Source organism: Ciona robusta, chromosome 1 (genome assembly GCF_009617815.1).
Source record: "Ciona robusta chromosome 1, ASM961781v2".
NCBI classification, from domain to species: Eukaryota; Metazoa; Chordata; class Ascidiacea; order Phlebobranchia; family Cionidae; genus Ciona; species Ciona robusta.
In genome coordinates this window covers 14,025,061-14,040,315 of record NC_143235.1, presented here as the reverse complement: position 1 = coordinate 14,040,315, position 15,255 = coordinate 14,025,061, and the positions used below count along the sequence as shown (strand labels likewise).

At 37.8% G+C, this 15,255-nt stretch overlaps 3 protein-coding genes across 9 annotated transcripts in view; 2 read left to right on the top strand and 1 right to left on the bottom strand.

Moving 5' to 3' along the window:
• Positions 1-3,084, top strand: part of LOC149743552 (signal transducer and activator of transcription 5B-like) — a 24,526-nt gene extending 21,442 nt beyond the window's left edge. For 4 of the 5 annotated variants that reach the window (XM_089893909.1, XM_089893988.1, XM_089893532.1 and 1 more), the window contains 3 exons: positions 842-893; positions 1,320-1,448; positions 2,462-3,084. In XM_089893909.1, the coding sequence (XP_089750035.1) occupies positions 842-893; positions 1,320-1,448; positions 2,462-2,594 (314 nt within the window). In that variant the 3' untranslated portion in view covers positions 2,595-3,084. The remainder of the gene's footprint in view (positions 1-841; positions 894-1,319; positions 1,449-2,461) is intronic. The other variant, XM_089893834.1, reaches the window with a different exon arrangement.
• Positions 2,897-11,905, bottom strand: LOC149743551 (epoxide hydrolase 4-like). Its single transcript, XM_089874225.1, has 4 exons — positions 10,845-11,905; positions 10,451-10,540; positions 9,350-9,669; positions 2,897-3,577 (listed from the first exon to the last, which is right to left on the bottom strand). Exons 1-4 carry the CDS (start codon positions 11,167-11,169, stop codon positions 3,131-3,133), a joined length of 1,182 nt encoding a protein of 393 aa, XP_089730351.1. The 5' UTR covers positions 11,170-11,905; the 3' UTR covers positions 2,897-3,130.
• On the top strand, positions 10,433-15,255 carry LOC149743550 (uncharacterized). Of its 3 annotated transcripts, none has more exons than XM_089875906.1 (5): positions 10,433-10,565; positions 12,963-13,075; positions 13,128-13,289; positions 13,833-13,931; positions 14,477-15,255. In XM_089875906.1, the coding sequence occupies exons 2-5, from the start codon at positions 13,040-13,042 to the stop codon at positions 14,669-14,671; spliced, it is 492 nt and encodes a 163-aa protein (XP_089732032.1). In that variant the 5' UTR covers positions 10,433-10,565; positions 12,963-13,039; the 3' UTR covers positions 14,672-15,255. The 3 variants fall into 3 exon arrangements, with proteins under 3 accessions (XP_089732032.1, XP_089732015.1, XP_089732022.1); XM_089875889.1 differs by lacking the exon at positions 10,433-10,565 and adding an exon at positions 12,454-12,775; XM_089875896.1 differs by lacking the exon at positions 10,433-10,565 and adding an exon at positions 12,456-12,678.

The window sequence follows — 15,255 nt, the reverse complement described above, 5'->3', positions numbered from 1 at the left end:
AGTGTATGAATACACCGTGTGTGTCTGGTGTATAAGAAGACACCTATGTTATAACTTGACAGTGAGCATGAAGTGTATGAATACACCGTGTGTGTCTGGTGTATGAGAAGACACCCATGTTATAACTTGACAGTGAGCATAAGGTGTATGAATACACCGTATTTGTCTGGTGTATAAGAAGACACCTATGTTATAACTTGACAGTGAGCATAAGATGTATGAATACACCATTTGTGTCTGGTGTATAAGAAGACACCCATGTTATAATTTGACAGTGAGCATAAGGTGTATGAATACACCCTGTGTGTCTGGTGTATGAGAAGACACCCATGTTATAACTTGACAGTGAGCATAAGGTGTATGAATACACTATTTGTGTCTGGTGTATAAGAAGACACCCAAGTTATAACTTCACAGTGAGCATGAGGTGTATGAATACACCATTTGTGTCTGGTGTATAAGAAGACACCCATGTTATAATTTGACAGTGAGCATGTGGTGTATAAAAAGACACCCATGTTATAATTTGACAGTGAGCATGTGGTGTATAAAAAGACACCCATGTTATAATTTGACAGTGAGCATGAAGTGTATGAATACACCGTGTGTGTCTGGTGTATAAGAAGACACCTATGTTATAACTTGACAGTGAGCATGAAGTGTATGAATACACCGTGTGTGTCTGGTGTATGAGAAGACACCCATGTTATAACTTGACAGTGAGCATGAGGTACATGAATACATCATGTGTGTCTGGTGTATGAGAAGTATATGCTACCTGTCTACCTGTTATTAAGGTGTTGTATATTTAGTTAATCCATTACATATATGTATGTTACAGCGCAAGGAGATGGATATGTGAGGACTGAACTGATGCAGCATATTCCTAACAGGTAAACTTTAACCAGTTGTTGAGCACCTTATTCTGCTTACCCACAAAAATAAATGAATATATATCGCTTAGTTATCCTCCAATGGCGGACAACGACGGTCAGTATACTCTGGGTATTTTATTTTCTACACCGCATGCCCACCTATGGGTTACCACAAATGTAACTTTATGTGCGTTCATGCATCTACAGTGGTAGTATTGTGACTATCGTCCAGCCATAAATGTGTAACCACTGAGCCCAGGGCCAGACTGCCCATATATATATGTAATCTCCCATATATATATATATATATATATATATATATATATATACGCATATATAAGCACCCATACAAAATTGTACCCATATACATATATATATATAGGCACTCCAGTATAAAGGTACCCACATAAAGGTACCCACCCATATAACCCATATATTTTTTAGCAACCAATTGAACATGAGCAACATGGGCGACCACAGCGCACCCAACACACCAGCAAGCAGCTACGAAGCTCAACTATCAATCCACAGCCCCAATAACGTTCCACATCACAACAACATACAGTATGACGTGTGAGTCTCTTATGTTCATGTTTAGTTTTTTAAGTTATAGTGGGGTAGGGGATGAGACACCTTTAGCACAAAATATCCAAATATCCCGATCGTGTTTTAAACAATTAACAACGATCTATGAAAGTCATGAGGACAAGGTTTTATAATTCTTTGAATGTTCTTTGTTTACTACCAAATGGGACGAAAATATAGAATGAAAAGGTGTCCCATCTTTTCCCATCCTACTATATCTTAATTTAGTTTATTTTGTTTTTTATCTTTCTTTTATATATTTTTGTTAATAAAATTTCCTGTTTTTATTAAGTTTTGTTATTTTTTACTTGGTTTTAGTATTTAAACTTTTAGTCAAAATAGTTCTGTTTGCGCCACACCAATTTAATAAAACCTTTTTCCAGTGTTACATAACGCTAGTCAAAACTTGGCACACCATGGGACCTGAAATTTACCATATTACCATTTCTCTTATCACTACCTTACTTTTTGTTCTATTTGTTAAAATATAAATAGACTTCATAACAACCTGTGTTTGGGTTAATGGGCAACTCTGGCCTAAATGTCAGGACCCAGGGCGTGCCACACTAACCTCACTCACACAGAATATGAACAACAAGAATAAACCTGATAGTAACCTATCATAGCACCATATACCCTACTTACTATTATAAATTAATTCCAATAACCATGTCCTCACAACCAGAATTAACTTTTTTAGTGAAAACGTCACCGTCATTTTTCTAATACAAAATATCCTATTTATCATAATAAGTAGGATAGGGAAAAGTGGGACACCTCCTATTTTCTCACTTGATACTAAACAAAACAAAAAATCCAAAAATTTTAAAACCGTGTCATCGCGACTCCCATCGACCGTTGTTAATTGTTTAAAACCCAATCAGAATATTTTGATATTATGTGCTAAAGGTGTCCCGTCTCCCCCCAGCCTACTATATAGACTTTATTTTCCTGCTCACAATATACCCTTTACCCTTATAACCATATGAACTTTATTTCAGACCGGACATGAATATGGTGAACAACTTTCAACAGCAGAATGACGTCACAGGCAACATGGAGTATGACGAAACACTTGAATGTTTCGGGCCCTGCAACATTGACGTCAATGAACTACTCAGTCGCCAGCTGTGATGACGTCATCACTGTACTCTGACGTCATCTTGACGTGACATGTGTGGTCGCTAAGGTTCGTCGCTTTTGACGTCACGTTCTCTTGTCGCTTCTGACGTCACGATTCTGACGTTATAGTTTTTTGTTGCCTTGGTGACGTCACGCGGGCGAAGGGGTGTGTCATAATCTTTCATTGTTTGACTATTGTGACGTCGTACTAACACATTCCTGCTCAGCACGCTTTCTGACTTCATAATAATAGTTTTTACGTACTTGTTTCGTCGGTACATATTTCATTTTAACGCTTAGGATGCAATAGAGGCTACGAACCGTACTAGAGTATAATGCAATGCAATATTATGTTACGTCATTCCGAATACATAAAGGGCTCCACGGGTACTTCGACTGTAAATTCGTTTCATTTTTACCGTGGCAGACACGTGTTTAAACCGCTTGATTTACCCATTGCCACGACAAGTATTGCGTCATAATAAACACTTATGCCGTGCAACCATGTTTTGTAACGTCACTAATTGTGATGTATGTTGATGACGTCATTAATCTTCTAAATCGGCAAGAAACTGCTTCACCATTTTCGTTATAAGCTCCGGCTCGTCTTGCTGCAGAAAGTGGCCGGCATCGGGGACAAGAAGCACCTCGCTGCGGGAATTCGAGCTCTCAGTTCCCGGCAAATAAACCTTTGTTCGCTCGGCCATCGCCACGTCCATGTAGGGATCTTGTGTTCCCCATACTAAACGTATTGGAAACTTAACAGTGAGCGAACGGGTCGTTTTAGGCGCGACACCGTGCTGGTATATTGGCAGTACCAGCGCTCTGTAGTAGTTGATTGAAGCGTTGATGCTAGCGCCATCTAGCGAGTACTTGTAAACGTCCATCTCGTCCTGATCGACAATGTTTTTCTTCCATTCCCCGCCCATGTTTAAGTTTTCTTCCAAAAACCAGAAGTCGTTATGGGAAATATAAATCTCCGGCAAAACTGGCAACTAAAACAAAAGGTTTGTTATTTTAAACTGTGGGGTAAAATGGTTAACGTTAGCACATAAATCCTTGCGGACCTAAAAGTTAAAAAAGGTTTATTATTTTGTACTGTGGGGTAAGATGGATAACGTTAGGACATGTGCTTGAGGACCTAGAAACTAGGCTTGACATAATAAAAACATTCAACGAGTTATAAACCGTATCCTCACGACTCCCAAGACCGTTGTTAATTTTTTTAAAAACACGATCAGAATATTTGAATAATATGTGCTAACGATGTCCCATCTTACCCCACAGTGGTATGTAGCAAAAAGGGTTGTCCCAAAGCGGGCACATTCTATAAAAACGACTATCCAAACGGGAAACACTGAAATAATCAACGAGAAGCGCAATTTAATCAACGTTTTATCAAAAAGCCAAATGTTAGAGCCCTTTAAGTGCAGTAACAGTAAACCAGGTCTTTTGGTTTAAATGATTGGATTTTAGATTTGATTTAGACTTTTGATGTTTTATATTTGTTTAAGGGAATTATAAGACAGTTGTTATAGCGGATCAAGAGTTGTATTCTTGATAACTATATGTGTGTACCTGTATATATATGTGTGTACCTGTATATATATATATGTATATATATATTATAATGTGTTTATATGGCCACAGCATGGCTGTTATACTTATGCGCCACATCGATTTACTATGTGCCTGTTAACACATTGTTTAGCTGTATATATGTATTATAGAAAGTTTATATATGCCTACACAACATAGGCTGTTTAACTGTTACCTATGCGCCAACCTGGATCACTGAATTTCCACGCAAGCAAGAAATGTCGTCAGAAAAGGTAAATTAAGTGGTTTTAGTCGCTTAATGTTCGTTCATTCTTGGACTAAAGAGAACTGATCAACTTTGGTCCGGGTTGTAGGAAAGTCGTTAAATACGCAAGGTATGTAGATTATCATCTAGTCTTATGTGTATAACCGGCGTGGTGGGCGCTCGCCCAATAACCATATGGTATACCGAGTTCAAGACTTAATGCTGCCGCCGTTGTGGGCGTACGGGATCCAAGTTCATCCTTAACGGAAGTTGCAAATCTATAGTTGCCTATGTTCATTAGAGTCGTATTTAGCGGGCACGCGATGTATGAAACTGAACATTCGAGATATATATCGACTGTTATTGCCTGCTACGATAGGATGCAGTTACATTCATCGAAAGTTTCGTAGGTATAAAATATTTTATATAAAGTTAAACATTTGTTTGCGTGCCTAATACCTCCTCAATATACGTATGGCTGATACCTACATATTAAAAAAACTATAACCAGAAAATAAATGTTAAAATAAAGAATAAGAATCATCCACTTCCTTGTCTGTTAAATTTAAATATTAATGTAATTTTGCGAATTGCTGTTTTGGAATGTAATCGGTTTTTGTTTATAGTATTGGAAAGTATGCAATGTATACGTGGTAACTTCGATGGGTGTTTGGTTGAAATATTTATGTCCCTGTTGTTTATTATATAGGGAGGAAACGTTATGACTATAACTGCTATGGGTGGGGTTTATATGGGTTCAGTGGCGCAGTCAGGGGGTTCGGGAGTCAAGCCCCTCTTTTGAAAAAATAAATATTCTAAAACACGTGTTCTAACAGTTATAACATCGGGTCTCATTGTAATGCTATAGATATAGTAGGGTGGGGGAAGTTGGAACACATTTTCATTCTATTTTCTCGTCCAATGTGGTAGTAAACAAGGAACTTTCAAAGAATTATGAAACTATATGCTCCATAGACTGTTGTTGATTGTTTAAAACACGATCAGGGTGTTCGGATATTATGCGCCGAAGGTGTCCCATCTTCCCCCATCCTACTATATAGTAGTGTAGGGGAAGATGGGACACATTTTTATTCTATTTTCTCGTGCAATTCGGTAGCAAACAAAGAATATCGTACTCTCGCGCCCCCATAGTTGGTAATTGTTTAAAACACGATCTTGGTACTTGAATATTATTTGCGAAAGTCTTTGCTTTATATATAACGTGACTGTATTTGAAATCGTGTGGGAACTTCATGGTAGATTCAAAAACATAAATATTTCGCTGATATTTTCTCATTTTATTCGTCAGACACACGTGCTTGCTGTAGAGTAATAATACGAACACGTTGAATCCCTACACCTCGCATTTTCGTCACGCGTTAAGGCCTAATACATCAGAGACAAAATATTCGTTATAATTAGTATTGGACCTAACGTGCAGTGACTTTCGAGGTAGTAAGTCAAGTCACCGTGAACAAAAGTGTCACAAATTCTAACTTTACATGAAAGCATGGTGTAATTAGTTTAACCCAACTATTTATAGCCCAAGAAATGTCTGAAATGCAGCAACTAGTCATTTACCGGGTATAGTTTCAACATTAATCACGATGCGAAGTGCTGTATGCAGTTATAAATATGAATTGAAACTTTCCTTTACCGATACAATGACATAGTATCACTTATTCATCTTCGCACTGCGGGGCAACGACGATAGTTATACAGAAGGGTGGGATAAGACGGGACTCTCCGATTTTTGTTCCAGAGATAAACGTAAAGATTACTTCACCAATATAAATAAACAAGTCGCCAAAAGCAGGCATTTATTATTTATCCGATTCGGCAGTTTTTTCAAGTTGATTTTTGATTAGCTGATGGCGTATGAAAACATACACCCTTAACATTTTGAAGTTTCTGTTCTGAAGTGTTTTACAATATTTTACACGCGCAAACCAACCAAAAGTCACGTCTGCTTAGCCACTCACTGCAATAGCTTCAGCAACTCGACTGTGATGAGCACGGGAGTGGCAACCATGGATAATCTTTAAACCTCGCCCCCCATGTAATAGTGACGTATGTGTACCGGTAGGAATGCAAACCAGATTTATGTTTCAAGATTTTGAGATTCTCCTTAATAAAAATTCTCAACACCCAAAGTCCAATTCTTACGTAAAAGGTAAATTAAACAACACGTTGTGTCCAAAATAACGCGGTAGGTCTAGGGAAAACGCATGTTTTTCGGTAATTCGAAGAAAAACTTGGAATAAAATACAATTTTAAAGGTCAGAAAGTGTCTATGTATGGGTTAAGACTTACGCGAGGCGTGTCAGGGGATTTAGACCATGGTTGCCACTGACAGCAGCACAACAAAGCGATTATTTAGATTATACAAAGACAACATAACCACGGAGTTCTGCGTAAAATGTATATTTGGGGTAAGTCGAGATGATTCATAGTCCCCTGCCTTAAAATTCTTATGGGGTCATTTGAATTTAATTTAAAAACAGCTCCTTTTAAAGTTGTTTTGTTACGTTCGCGAAGACTGCATCACCTCCATGGATCCGTTAGCACACAATATCGCCTTATCGTGTTTTAACAATTAACAACGATTTTATAGAGTGTTTACTACCAATTAGACGATAACAGAGATTAAAAACATGAAACATCTTACCCCAACCTACTATAGTTGTTAAAATGTTTTAAATCATTTTTACTAATTGTTTAAAACATTGTTAATTGTTCAAAACACGATAATTTAATGTTGGATTATGTGCCAACGGTATTATGTGTATTATGTGCCAACGGTATCCATCTTACCCCATAGTAGCAAATTGAACCGTAAAGTATGTGTTTATACACCCTTGACGTTCCACACGTCAATACAACACGTTACTCATTGTGTTGTTGCCTGCGTTCCAACTGAAGCAGCATATCATCAATCACCACCGAATTGAATGAATGAATGAATAATTATAACACGGGTGTTCTGTTTCATACACCTCGTGCCAGTCAACGAGTTATACCATATACGTTACTCTAGGAGTGAATATTTTTTGTATTTTTTTTCATTTTTCTATGTATATGGCTGATAACTTGGACAACCCATTAGTGACCACTGGGTTGGAGCAACTTCCGTTAATTGTCTTGCCCAAGGACACATACGCCGACAAAGGTAGCAGCGACGAGACTTGAACCCATTAATTATAATTCATGCCAACTAATCATAGTGTACTTGACTTCTAAGCGTTTGGGCCCAAGTTCGCAAGGTCAGGGTATATAAAGGGCCTACAGGGAGACGCATATACATTATACTTCTCTTAAGGCTTAATGTGTGCCTATTTGCGGTTTAACCAGGGAATGCTGTTGCCCCAGTTGTTAAGAATAGGACTGCATTACAGACGAAACACCGATGCTCAATCAATATTTTAAGTTTACTGAAACGACGTTCGTTTAATTGCGAAACGGTTTTAAACCCGGATTACAATAAATTGAATCGCTTTTTATCTGAATTAAATTATAACTCCGGCAGCTCTCATCTTGTGTCATGGCTTTAATTAGGCAAAACCGAAGGTGTGTGTGTAGGTATGTAGGTTTATGTAGCTCGTTGCATAAGTTGTACTTGAATTATGCATAGAATTTACTTGCTGGCAAGACGTTGCGCATGAGTTCCAAATACAACAAACTATATACAGAAAAATCCATGCGCTTTGTTTTCAGTTTTAAAATCGGATTTCTCCTGTAACTGTTTATAGACCTTAATGTTTGCTCATTTATATCCTCGTGGGTGGAAACTTGAGTGACTTATCAATGGTTGCCACCTATGCCCACAGTCCAGCTGATGAAACTACTGCAATGTGTGGATAAGCAGACATGATTTTTGGTTGGTTAAGTCATTTGTATCCTTGTGGGTGGGAACTTTAGTGACTTTAGATCCATATAGTCGCACTTCAATGCCCACAGTCGTGTTGCTAAAGGTATTGCAGTACGGATAAGCAGACATGATTTAAAGTCGTGTTGCTGACGTATACATGTGACTCCCATTAATTACGCCTCACGTTTACAACTTATGATGTATGATGTACCACACGCACCTTCACTTACAAAACATACACAAAACTAAGCTAAATATTGGTAAAATACGAACGTTACAAAACTTAAATACCTAAACAATATAGTAGAGTGGAGAAAGATGGGACACCTTTAACACATAATATCCAAATAGCCTGATCGTGTTTTAAACAATTAACAACGGTCTGTGGAAGTCCTGAAGATACGGTTTTATAATTCATTGACTGTTCTTTGTTTACTACCAAATGAAAAGAGAAAACCAAACGAAAAGGTGTCCAATCTTCCCCCACCCTACAATATAAATCCAAGCAGAATAATAATCAAATTGTAAATGCCAGGGAGCATTCAACGTTAAAGTCCTATTTGTTATTCAAGTGACCGTATTATTTTCCGTGCTTGTGTAACAAACTAAAGGTGGCTGTACACAGTATCCGGCGTGCGAATTCGCTTGCGTCGTATGCCAACCCATATGGCCAATTCCGCATGCGGCAGCAGCGAAATCCGGACAAAACAGACAAAACGGACGAATTCCGGATACTGTGTACAGCAGGCACCTTTAGAGGTATGCGCCAAATGAGGCGTGTAGTACGAAGAAATAGGTTAAATTCATGCAGCATTTTTTAAATTTGGGGTGATCCGAAAATAGGGGCCTTATACTGAGAGAAAGCCTTATCTTCGGTTTCTTATACACCGTTTCTTATTACTTCCCATTTGGTAGTAAACAAAAAACATTCAAAAAATTATAAAACTGTATCTTTACGACTTCCATAGACCATTGTTAATTGCTTGAAACACGATCAAGATATTTGGATATTATGTGTTAAAGGTATACCGACTTCCCTCACCCCATTATATTATGTCCCATTTCCCCATCCTACGTTATTAATTATTAACTTACCGCGAAGAAAAACATGTACCAGCTTCTAATGAGAGTTTGTTTCAAACTAGATTTTCCAATATCTGTTCCAGCATTCGGGTGAGGGCAGTTGATCACAAACAGGCCGTCCAGAACTTCCGGGTATCTTTCCACTACTTCCCACGCTACAACACCTCCCCAATCGTGGCTCACCAGCGTGCATACGTCATATCCTAATGACGTCACGATGTTCTTGACGTCAGAGCTCAGGTGGGAGAGGTGGTACGATGAGACACCGGATGTGACGTCAGAACCGCCGTAACCCCGCGAATCGATAGCAACAACGAAATATGACGTTTCATCTGGATAGGTGGGATGGTTAGTCATATATCCTAACTATCTTATGTTCTGCACTTATTACCCTAAATTTAACCGTTTGACTTTAATGGTTAATTGACTCTTCCGGTAATTATAAGAATGTGGGGGAAAATGAGACATCTTTACTCTTTAGCACATAATATCCAAATATCTAAATCTAAATTAACAATGGTCTATATGGCAGTCGGAAGGATACGGTTTTATAATTCTTTGCATTTTCTTTGTTTACTACTAAATGGGACAGAAAATAGATGAAAAAGTGTGGCATTTTTCCCCCACCCCATTATATATATTTAATTATGTGATTGATTGAATTTAACTTATTTATAATTGTGTGGCAGGGCAACAACAGTTGTTATAACAGTGGTGGTCTGGTTCATATACTTTGTTATGGAGGCGTTTAGTGTCATGCCCACAAACACCCACGCCTGCCTCCTCTAGTCCAGAGGTTACGGATTCGAAGCTCGCTGCTACCATTGTGGGTGTATGAGTTCTTGGGCAAGACTTATTTTTTAACCCAATGATCCCTGTTATGGTTTTCTAAATTATCAGTTATGCATAAAGAATGAACATGTGCAAAGTTACATACATGTTAACTCGCGGACACGAGCCGTATGAAATAGAATATCCGTGCATAACGACTGCTGCCGTTGCCCCGCCACGCAAGGATATTATTCATTTCTTTATTATTAAATGTAAACGTTTTCTATACAGTTTCTGTCACTTTTGATTGACATGTGAGGTCACAAGATACCCTGTTTCTACCTTCGCTGTCGAATTCACGAAGTAGATGTCTCCACGAAAACCAACATTCTGGAAATCCATGAAGACACAGAACAAGTTTTGGACCACGACCTGCAGCAAGGGGGGAGTGTTAAAGGTACTTTAATATAAACGTGATTTTGTATATCTTGGCGAATGCAGTAACGAAGATCAGATTAATTAAAAAAGAACAGAGTTAGAAGTAGCAGCAAAACTACAGTCGTTAAAAAACGCTACGGAAAAAAGCTGGGGGTAAAATGTCAGATAAAAGCGTTGTTGCTGAACCCACAATACGAATTAGCCGTATATATTTTTTTTTTATTCACATGTTCATTCTTTGATCCATTCATCATTCATCATTCATTCAATCATTCAACCCATTCAATCATTGTCTTACCATTAGCTCGGCTTTTCAGTTTAGTTTGTCCATTTGCTTCGAAGTTTAAATGATCTGGCGATTGCCCCGACCTCACGAAGTGAAATCGCATTCCATTGTTTGGTGTTTTGACGTAACTATGCTTCCATTTTGTTTCCAATCCCGGGTCTTTTGATGGTTTCCAAGATTCGTAAAACTTCGGAATGTTTCGGCTTTTTTTCTCGAAAGTTTTTTCCGTCCCATGACGTAAGCATGACGCCATAATCTTCATTATCGCGTAAATCGACCACAGCGCACCGACAAGCATAAGCAAGAGTGAGCCAATTATTTTAACAGCTAGATTCATCTTTATAATATAAATCACCCCTACGATAGGATAAAGCTAAAATGTTACTTTGTTAAACTACAACACAATAAAATTGGATGGGGAATATGGGACATGTTCTCATTTTTTTTATCATCCCATTTGGTAGTAAACAAACCGTACTTACAGAATTATATAACCGTATCCTCACGACACTGAAAGAGTTCTGTTAATAGTTTAAACCCAGATCAGGAAATATCAGATATATAGATGGGATTTTGCCAACAGTATTCATCTTACCCCACAGTGCTATACACTATAACTCGTCGCTTACTAAACCTGGGGGTAATGAGCTAAATCTCAAATACTAGGTTGCCGACAAGAACCTGAATAGGGAAATGGGTCACCTTTTATTCTATTTTTTCCTTCTATTTGCTAGTAAACAAAGAACAGTCAAAAATTATAAAACCGTATGCTCACGATTTCTATCGACCGTTATTTATTGTTTGAAACACGATCAGAATACATGGATATTATATGCTAAAGGTGGCCCTTCTTTCCCACCCTACTACATATGAAATATAATGCATATATTTCCTTTGCACGCAACATAGATTTAATTGAGTTAACTGACCACAGAAATGTGGAACTTCTTCTTATCTTACATACCAGTATCCACTTATCCCTATAACCAGCCAAGTGGTCTGCCAACTAACTATCATGACAGATTATAAATGTGAGCAACACCACACGCGTATTCCGTAACAATGACAACCGCCTACGCCCACATATAAGCATACACATAAAATGACCTGCTGTGAGGTAATATAAATTATTTGCCATGCCTATTTTCAGTTTATTGACTGACGTATTTCTGTTCGTCGAACTGCTGGCTTCGCTTTGCTTTCTATTTTTAAATGCGACGTTCTGTCTGTTGTGAACCATACCTTCGCTAATGAGACGTCACAAGTCATTAAGTAAACAAAGTCGTGTGCATTCCTGCATTACAGCTTGTGTTTATGATACGATTTTTATCATTTTAAATTCGGACAGTGATTTTATTCTTTAACCGAAACATTTTCTATGATACATGTATTGGCCGTCATGTTTATATTCAAACATATACCGGACATCCTTTTACAAATTCTGTTTGTTACGTCATAGTCAGTTCATTCGCGTCTTCGAGTTCAATTGTCTGAAACAGAATCGCGACCTATGTCGACCCAAAGCGTCGATAACAATAAACAATTGTTGTGTTTTATTAAATCAAGGACAATTGTGAATAGCGTTCGTCGCGTACACGCATCACTCTTTATACGCTCCTTGTTTTTTTGCTTTACCTTTCCTTGCGAGCAAAGCCTAGAAACTGCTGACTGTGTTGTGAAACAATATCTTATAAGACTTGGCTTCCGTGTTCATTCAGCGCAACTTTTGGTTAAGAGATGTCATGGGCCAGAAGACTCGAAAGAAGGTTTTCTTTGACTGACAGATATACGTAATTATAGTTCCAAGAGGTTAAGTACTGGGAAAAAGAAAACCCTTCTTATTAAGGTCAGAGCTACTACGATTGTATGGGGTGTTAAACGAACCGCATAGCTGTCTGCTTACTCAGCAAACATAATGCTGAAAGATATGCTTTGTTGTTTTGGTAAGGCTGGAGCGGTTAGAGGGTAAATATAGACTTTATAGAATTAAGAAGGGCCCTCGCTTAAGTCAATTTTTAAGTGGAGAGAGACTTGTAATGCAATTTAACGTTGTTAAAGTGATAAGATCGTTCTTTGGCTTTGCTTTGTTATGCGATGTGTGCACAGAGGTTTATTGAATATTTTCAACAGGAGTGCGAAAGAGAAGAAACAGAGAGAAAGAAAAGAGAAAAAGGGAATTAGAGAGAGCTGAAGAAGAGAGAAAGAATATGGAAAAGAAGAAAAGGGAGAAGGATGAGGAAAATGTTTGTTTTCCCGCAAAACTCATCAGAGATCTTTAATTCCTCTTGTGTTTAGATTCCCGCCTCCAATGATATATTAACTGACCACGTGATGTCGTACTTGAGCAAGTATATCGGGTATGAATGGGCGCTCCTTGCTTTTAACTTGGGTCTCACAAGGTCCGATGTTGCTCAGATAGACAGGAAGTACACGGGACATAAACAGAAGTCTTACCAGGTAAAGTGAAGATATGGAACACTAAATGTAACTTTATCCTCGCGTGGCCGAAAAACAACAATCGTTATAACCCGTTCTTCTGTTTTAAGAGTTACCACGTATGAATCTTTTCGTGATTCTTTTGTGTGTGTCTAACAATTTAAATTTGTTGCCACTGGGTTGGAGCAATTGCCGCTATGCACATATGCCCATATGGTAGCAGCTTCGAGGCTCGAACCCCTAAACCTTCGGGGCTAGACCCCGGCAAGCAAACCACAATAAATTATTTCATCCTTCAAGCGCGTGACTACAGAAGACACCAGGTTCAAAGCTCGATGCTGCCATAACCGTTATGTCTCCATGAAAAAGACACTATATATCGGTGATAAACCTAACGCCGTAGTAACTAATAAATGAATAAATAAATGAATGTAACTTGTTTTAACCACGCGTTGTCGTTATAACACTGGGTGTTCTGTTTCATATACACTTGGTGCCCGCTTAAGAGGTGCCACGTATGTAACTTAGTGAGTGGCTTTCTAATGAATTGTCTAAATCCTTCAGATGCTTTTGTTGTGGTTGAAACGACACTCTAGTGACTCCAAGCGGTTATTGAGTTTGGTTTCTTCACTGGAGATTTGTGGACGCAAAGACCTTGCGCAGGCGAGTTACGTTTGGAAATTTGTTTTATTTTCCTTGGGACTGGAAATCCATTACATTTATAAATTGTGTAAATTTTGTTTTATCCTAGAAATTTCATAACGACTATTGTTTTAATGCTGCTTCCAAAACGAACATGGTATATATAGCAGGATGGGGAAGATGGGACACCTATAGCACATAATATCCGAATATCCCGATTGCGTTTTAAACAATTAACAACGGTCTATGGAAGTCATGAGGATACGGTTTCATAATTTTTTGAAAAATATTTGTTTACTGCCAAATAGGGAGAGAAAATAGAATAAAAGTTATTCCATCTCCCCACCTTTACTATACGATTTAACTTAGTGAGCACACAAAGGATAATGTATTTTACGCAGTGAATCATCAAGTGTAACCTAATTTGAAAGCGTGGCGGTCAACAACAGTTGTTATGACTTCTTACCAGTTACCACGTTTGTAACTATGTGGGTGATAAGTTAAAAATACCGGTTTTATCCGTTCATCTTTATAACCCATAAACTCAACGATTTTGCTCATTTTAGAAAATCCACTGCGCTCAATGGTCGGAACAAGATTTCAAGAGGTTAGAAATGCCACAGACTTTCCCGATGATGGTTCTCATCAACAAAGTTCGACCCAAAAGTCGTTCCTTAGCTTTCCCTCCAATTAACGACTTAAACCCATCAACTTGTGAACCTGTTCATTCTCTTAGTCCGCGTTTCGTACAAGTTATGTAATGCATGACCAGATAGGTCGTCGTTGGAAGCCTTCCTACATTTATATTTTATTAGACCTATATAGTTTAAATGAGCTTCTCGGACCTATTTAAATGTGCCCCCTTTAAAGACATTTTTGTTTGTACCTGTACTGCTTTTGGGTGGTTTTAAAATGCTAAAACTCGCTGTGTATTGTTTATTGCATTTTTGATAAAATTAACAGTGTACGCTTGTCAAATACAAAGTGTTTATTAACCAAGCAAATTAATTAAAATAAAAAGCTGTTTGATTATTACACATTGGTCCCCCTAAAATAACAGGGATGTTATTTCTATGCCAACACAAGTATTGGTATTAAATTGGATGCTACTAAAGTCTTCTATTATTTTATTTCAAATTTTATGCTATTTTTTAAGCTTTTAACGGGTTTTAAGGATACCTTTAAATACCAATACTTACGATACATCAATTAAATTTGAATATATCCGTCTTTAAGATAAAATGTTAATCTTAAAATATTTTATCTATAATTAATCAGCTAAGCATTGCACCTGGTATCATCTATTTTATCCACAGTGCCAAAAATGCAAATGGCCTAGCTGAAA

Excerpts from the sequence above, each read along its gene's own strand:
- LOC149743551 (XM_089874225.1), bottom strand. The coding sequence starts at position 11,169 with ATGAATCTAGCTGTTAAAATAATTGGCTCACTCTTGCTTATGCTTGTC. Across the intron at positions 9,670-10,450 it reads TCGTGAATTCGACAGCGAAG|ATGAAACGTCATATTTCGTT; the intron begins GTAGAAACAGGG and ends CCACCTATCCAG. Across the intron at positions 3,578-9,349 it reads GGTACATGTTTTTCTTCGCG|TTGCCAGTTTTGCCGGAGAT; the intron begins GTAAGTTAATAA and ends CTTTTGTTTTAG.
- LOC149743550 (XM_089875889.1), top strand. The coding sequence starts at position 12,748 with ATGCTGAAAGATATGCTTTGTTGTTTTG. Across the intron at positions 12,776-12,962 it reads AGATATGCTTTGTTGTTTTG|GAGTGCGAAAGAGAAGAAAC; the intron begins GTAAGGCTGGAG and ends TATTTTCAACAG. Across the intron at positions 13,076-13,127 it reads GGGAGAAGGATGAGGAAAAT|ATTCCCGCCTCCAATGATAT; the intron begins GTTTGTTTTCCC and ends TCTTGTGTTTAG.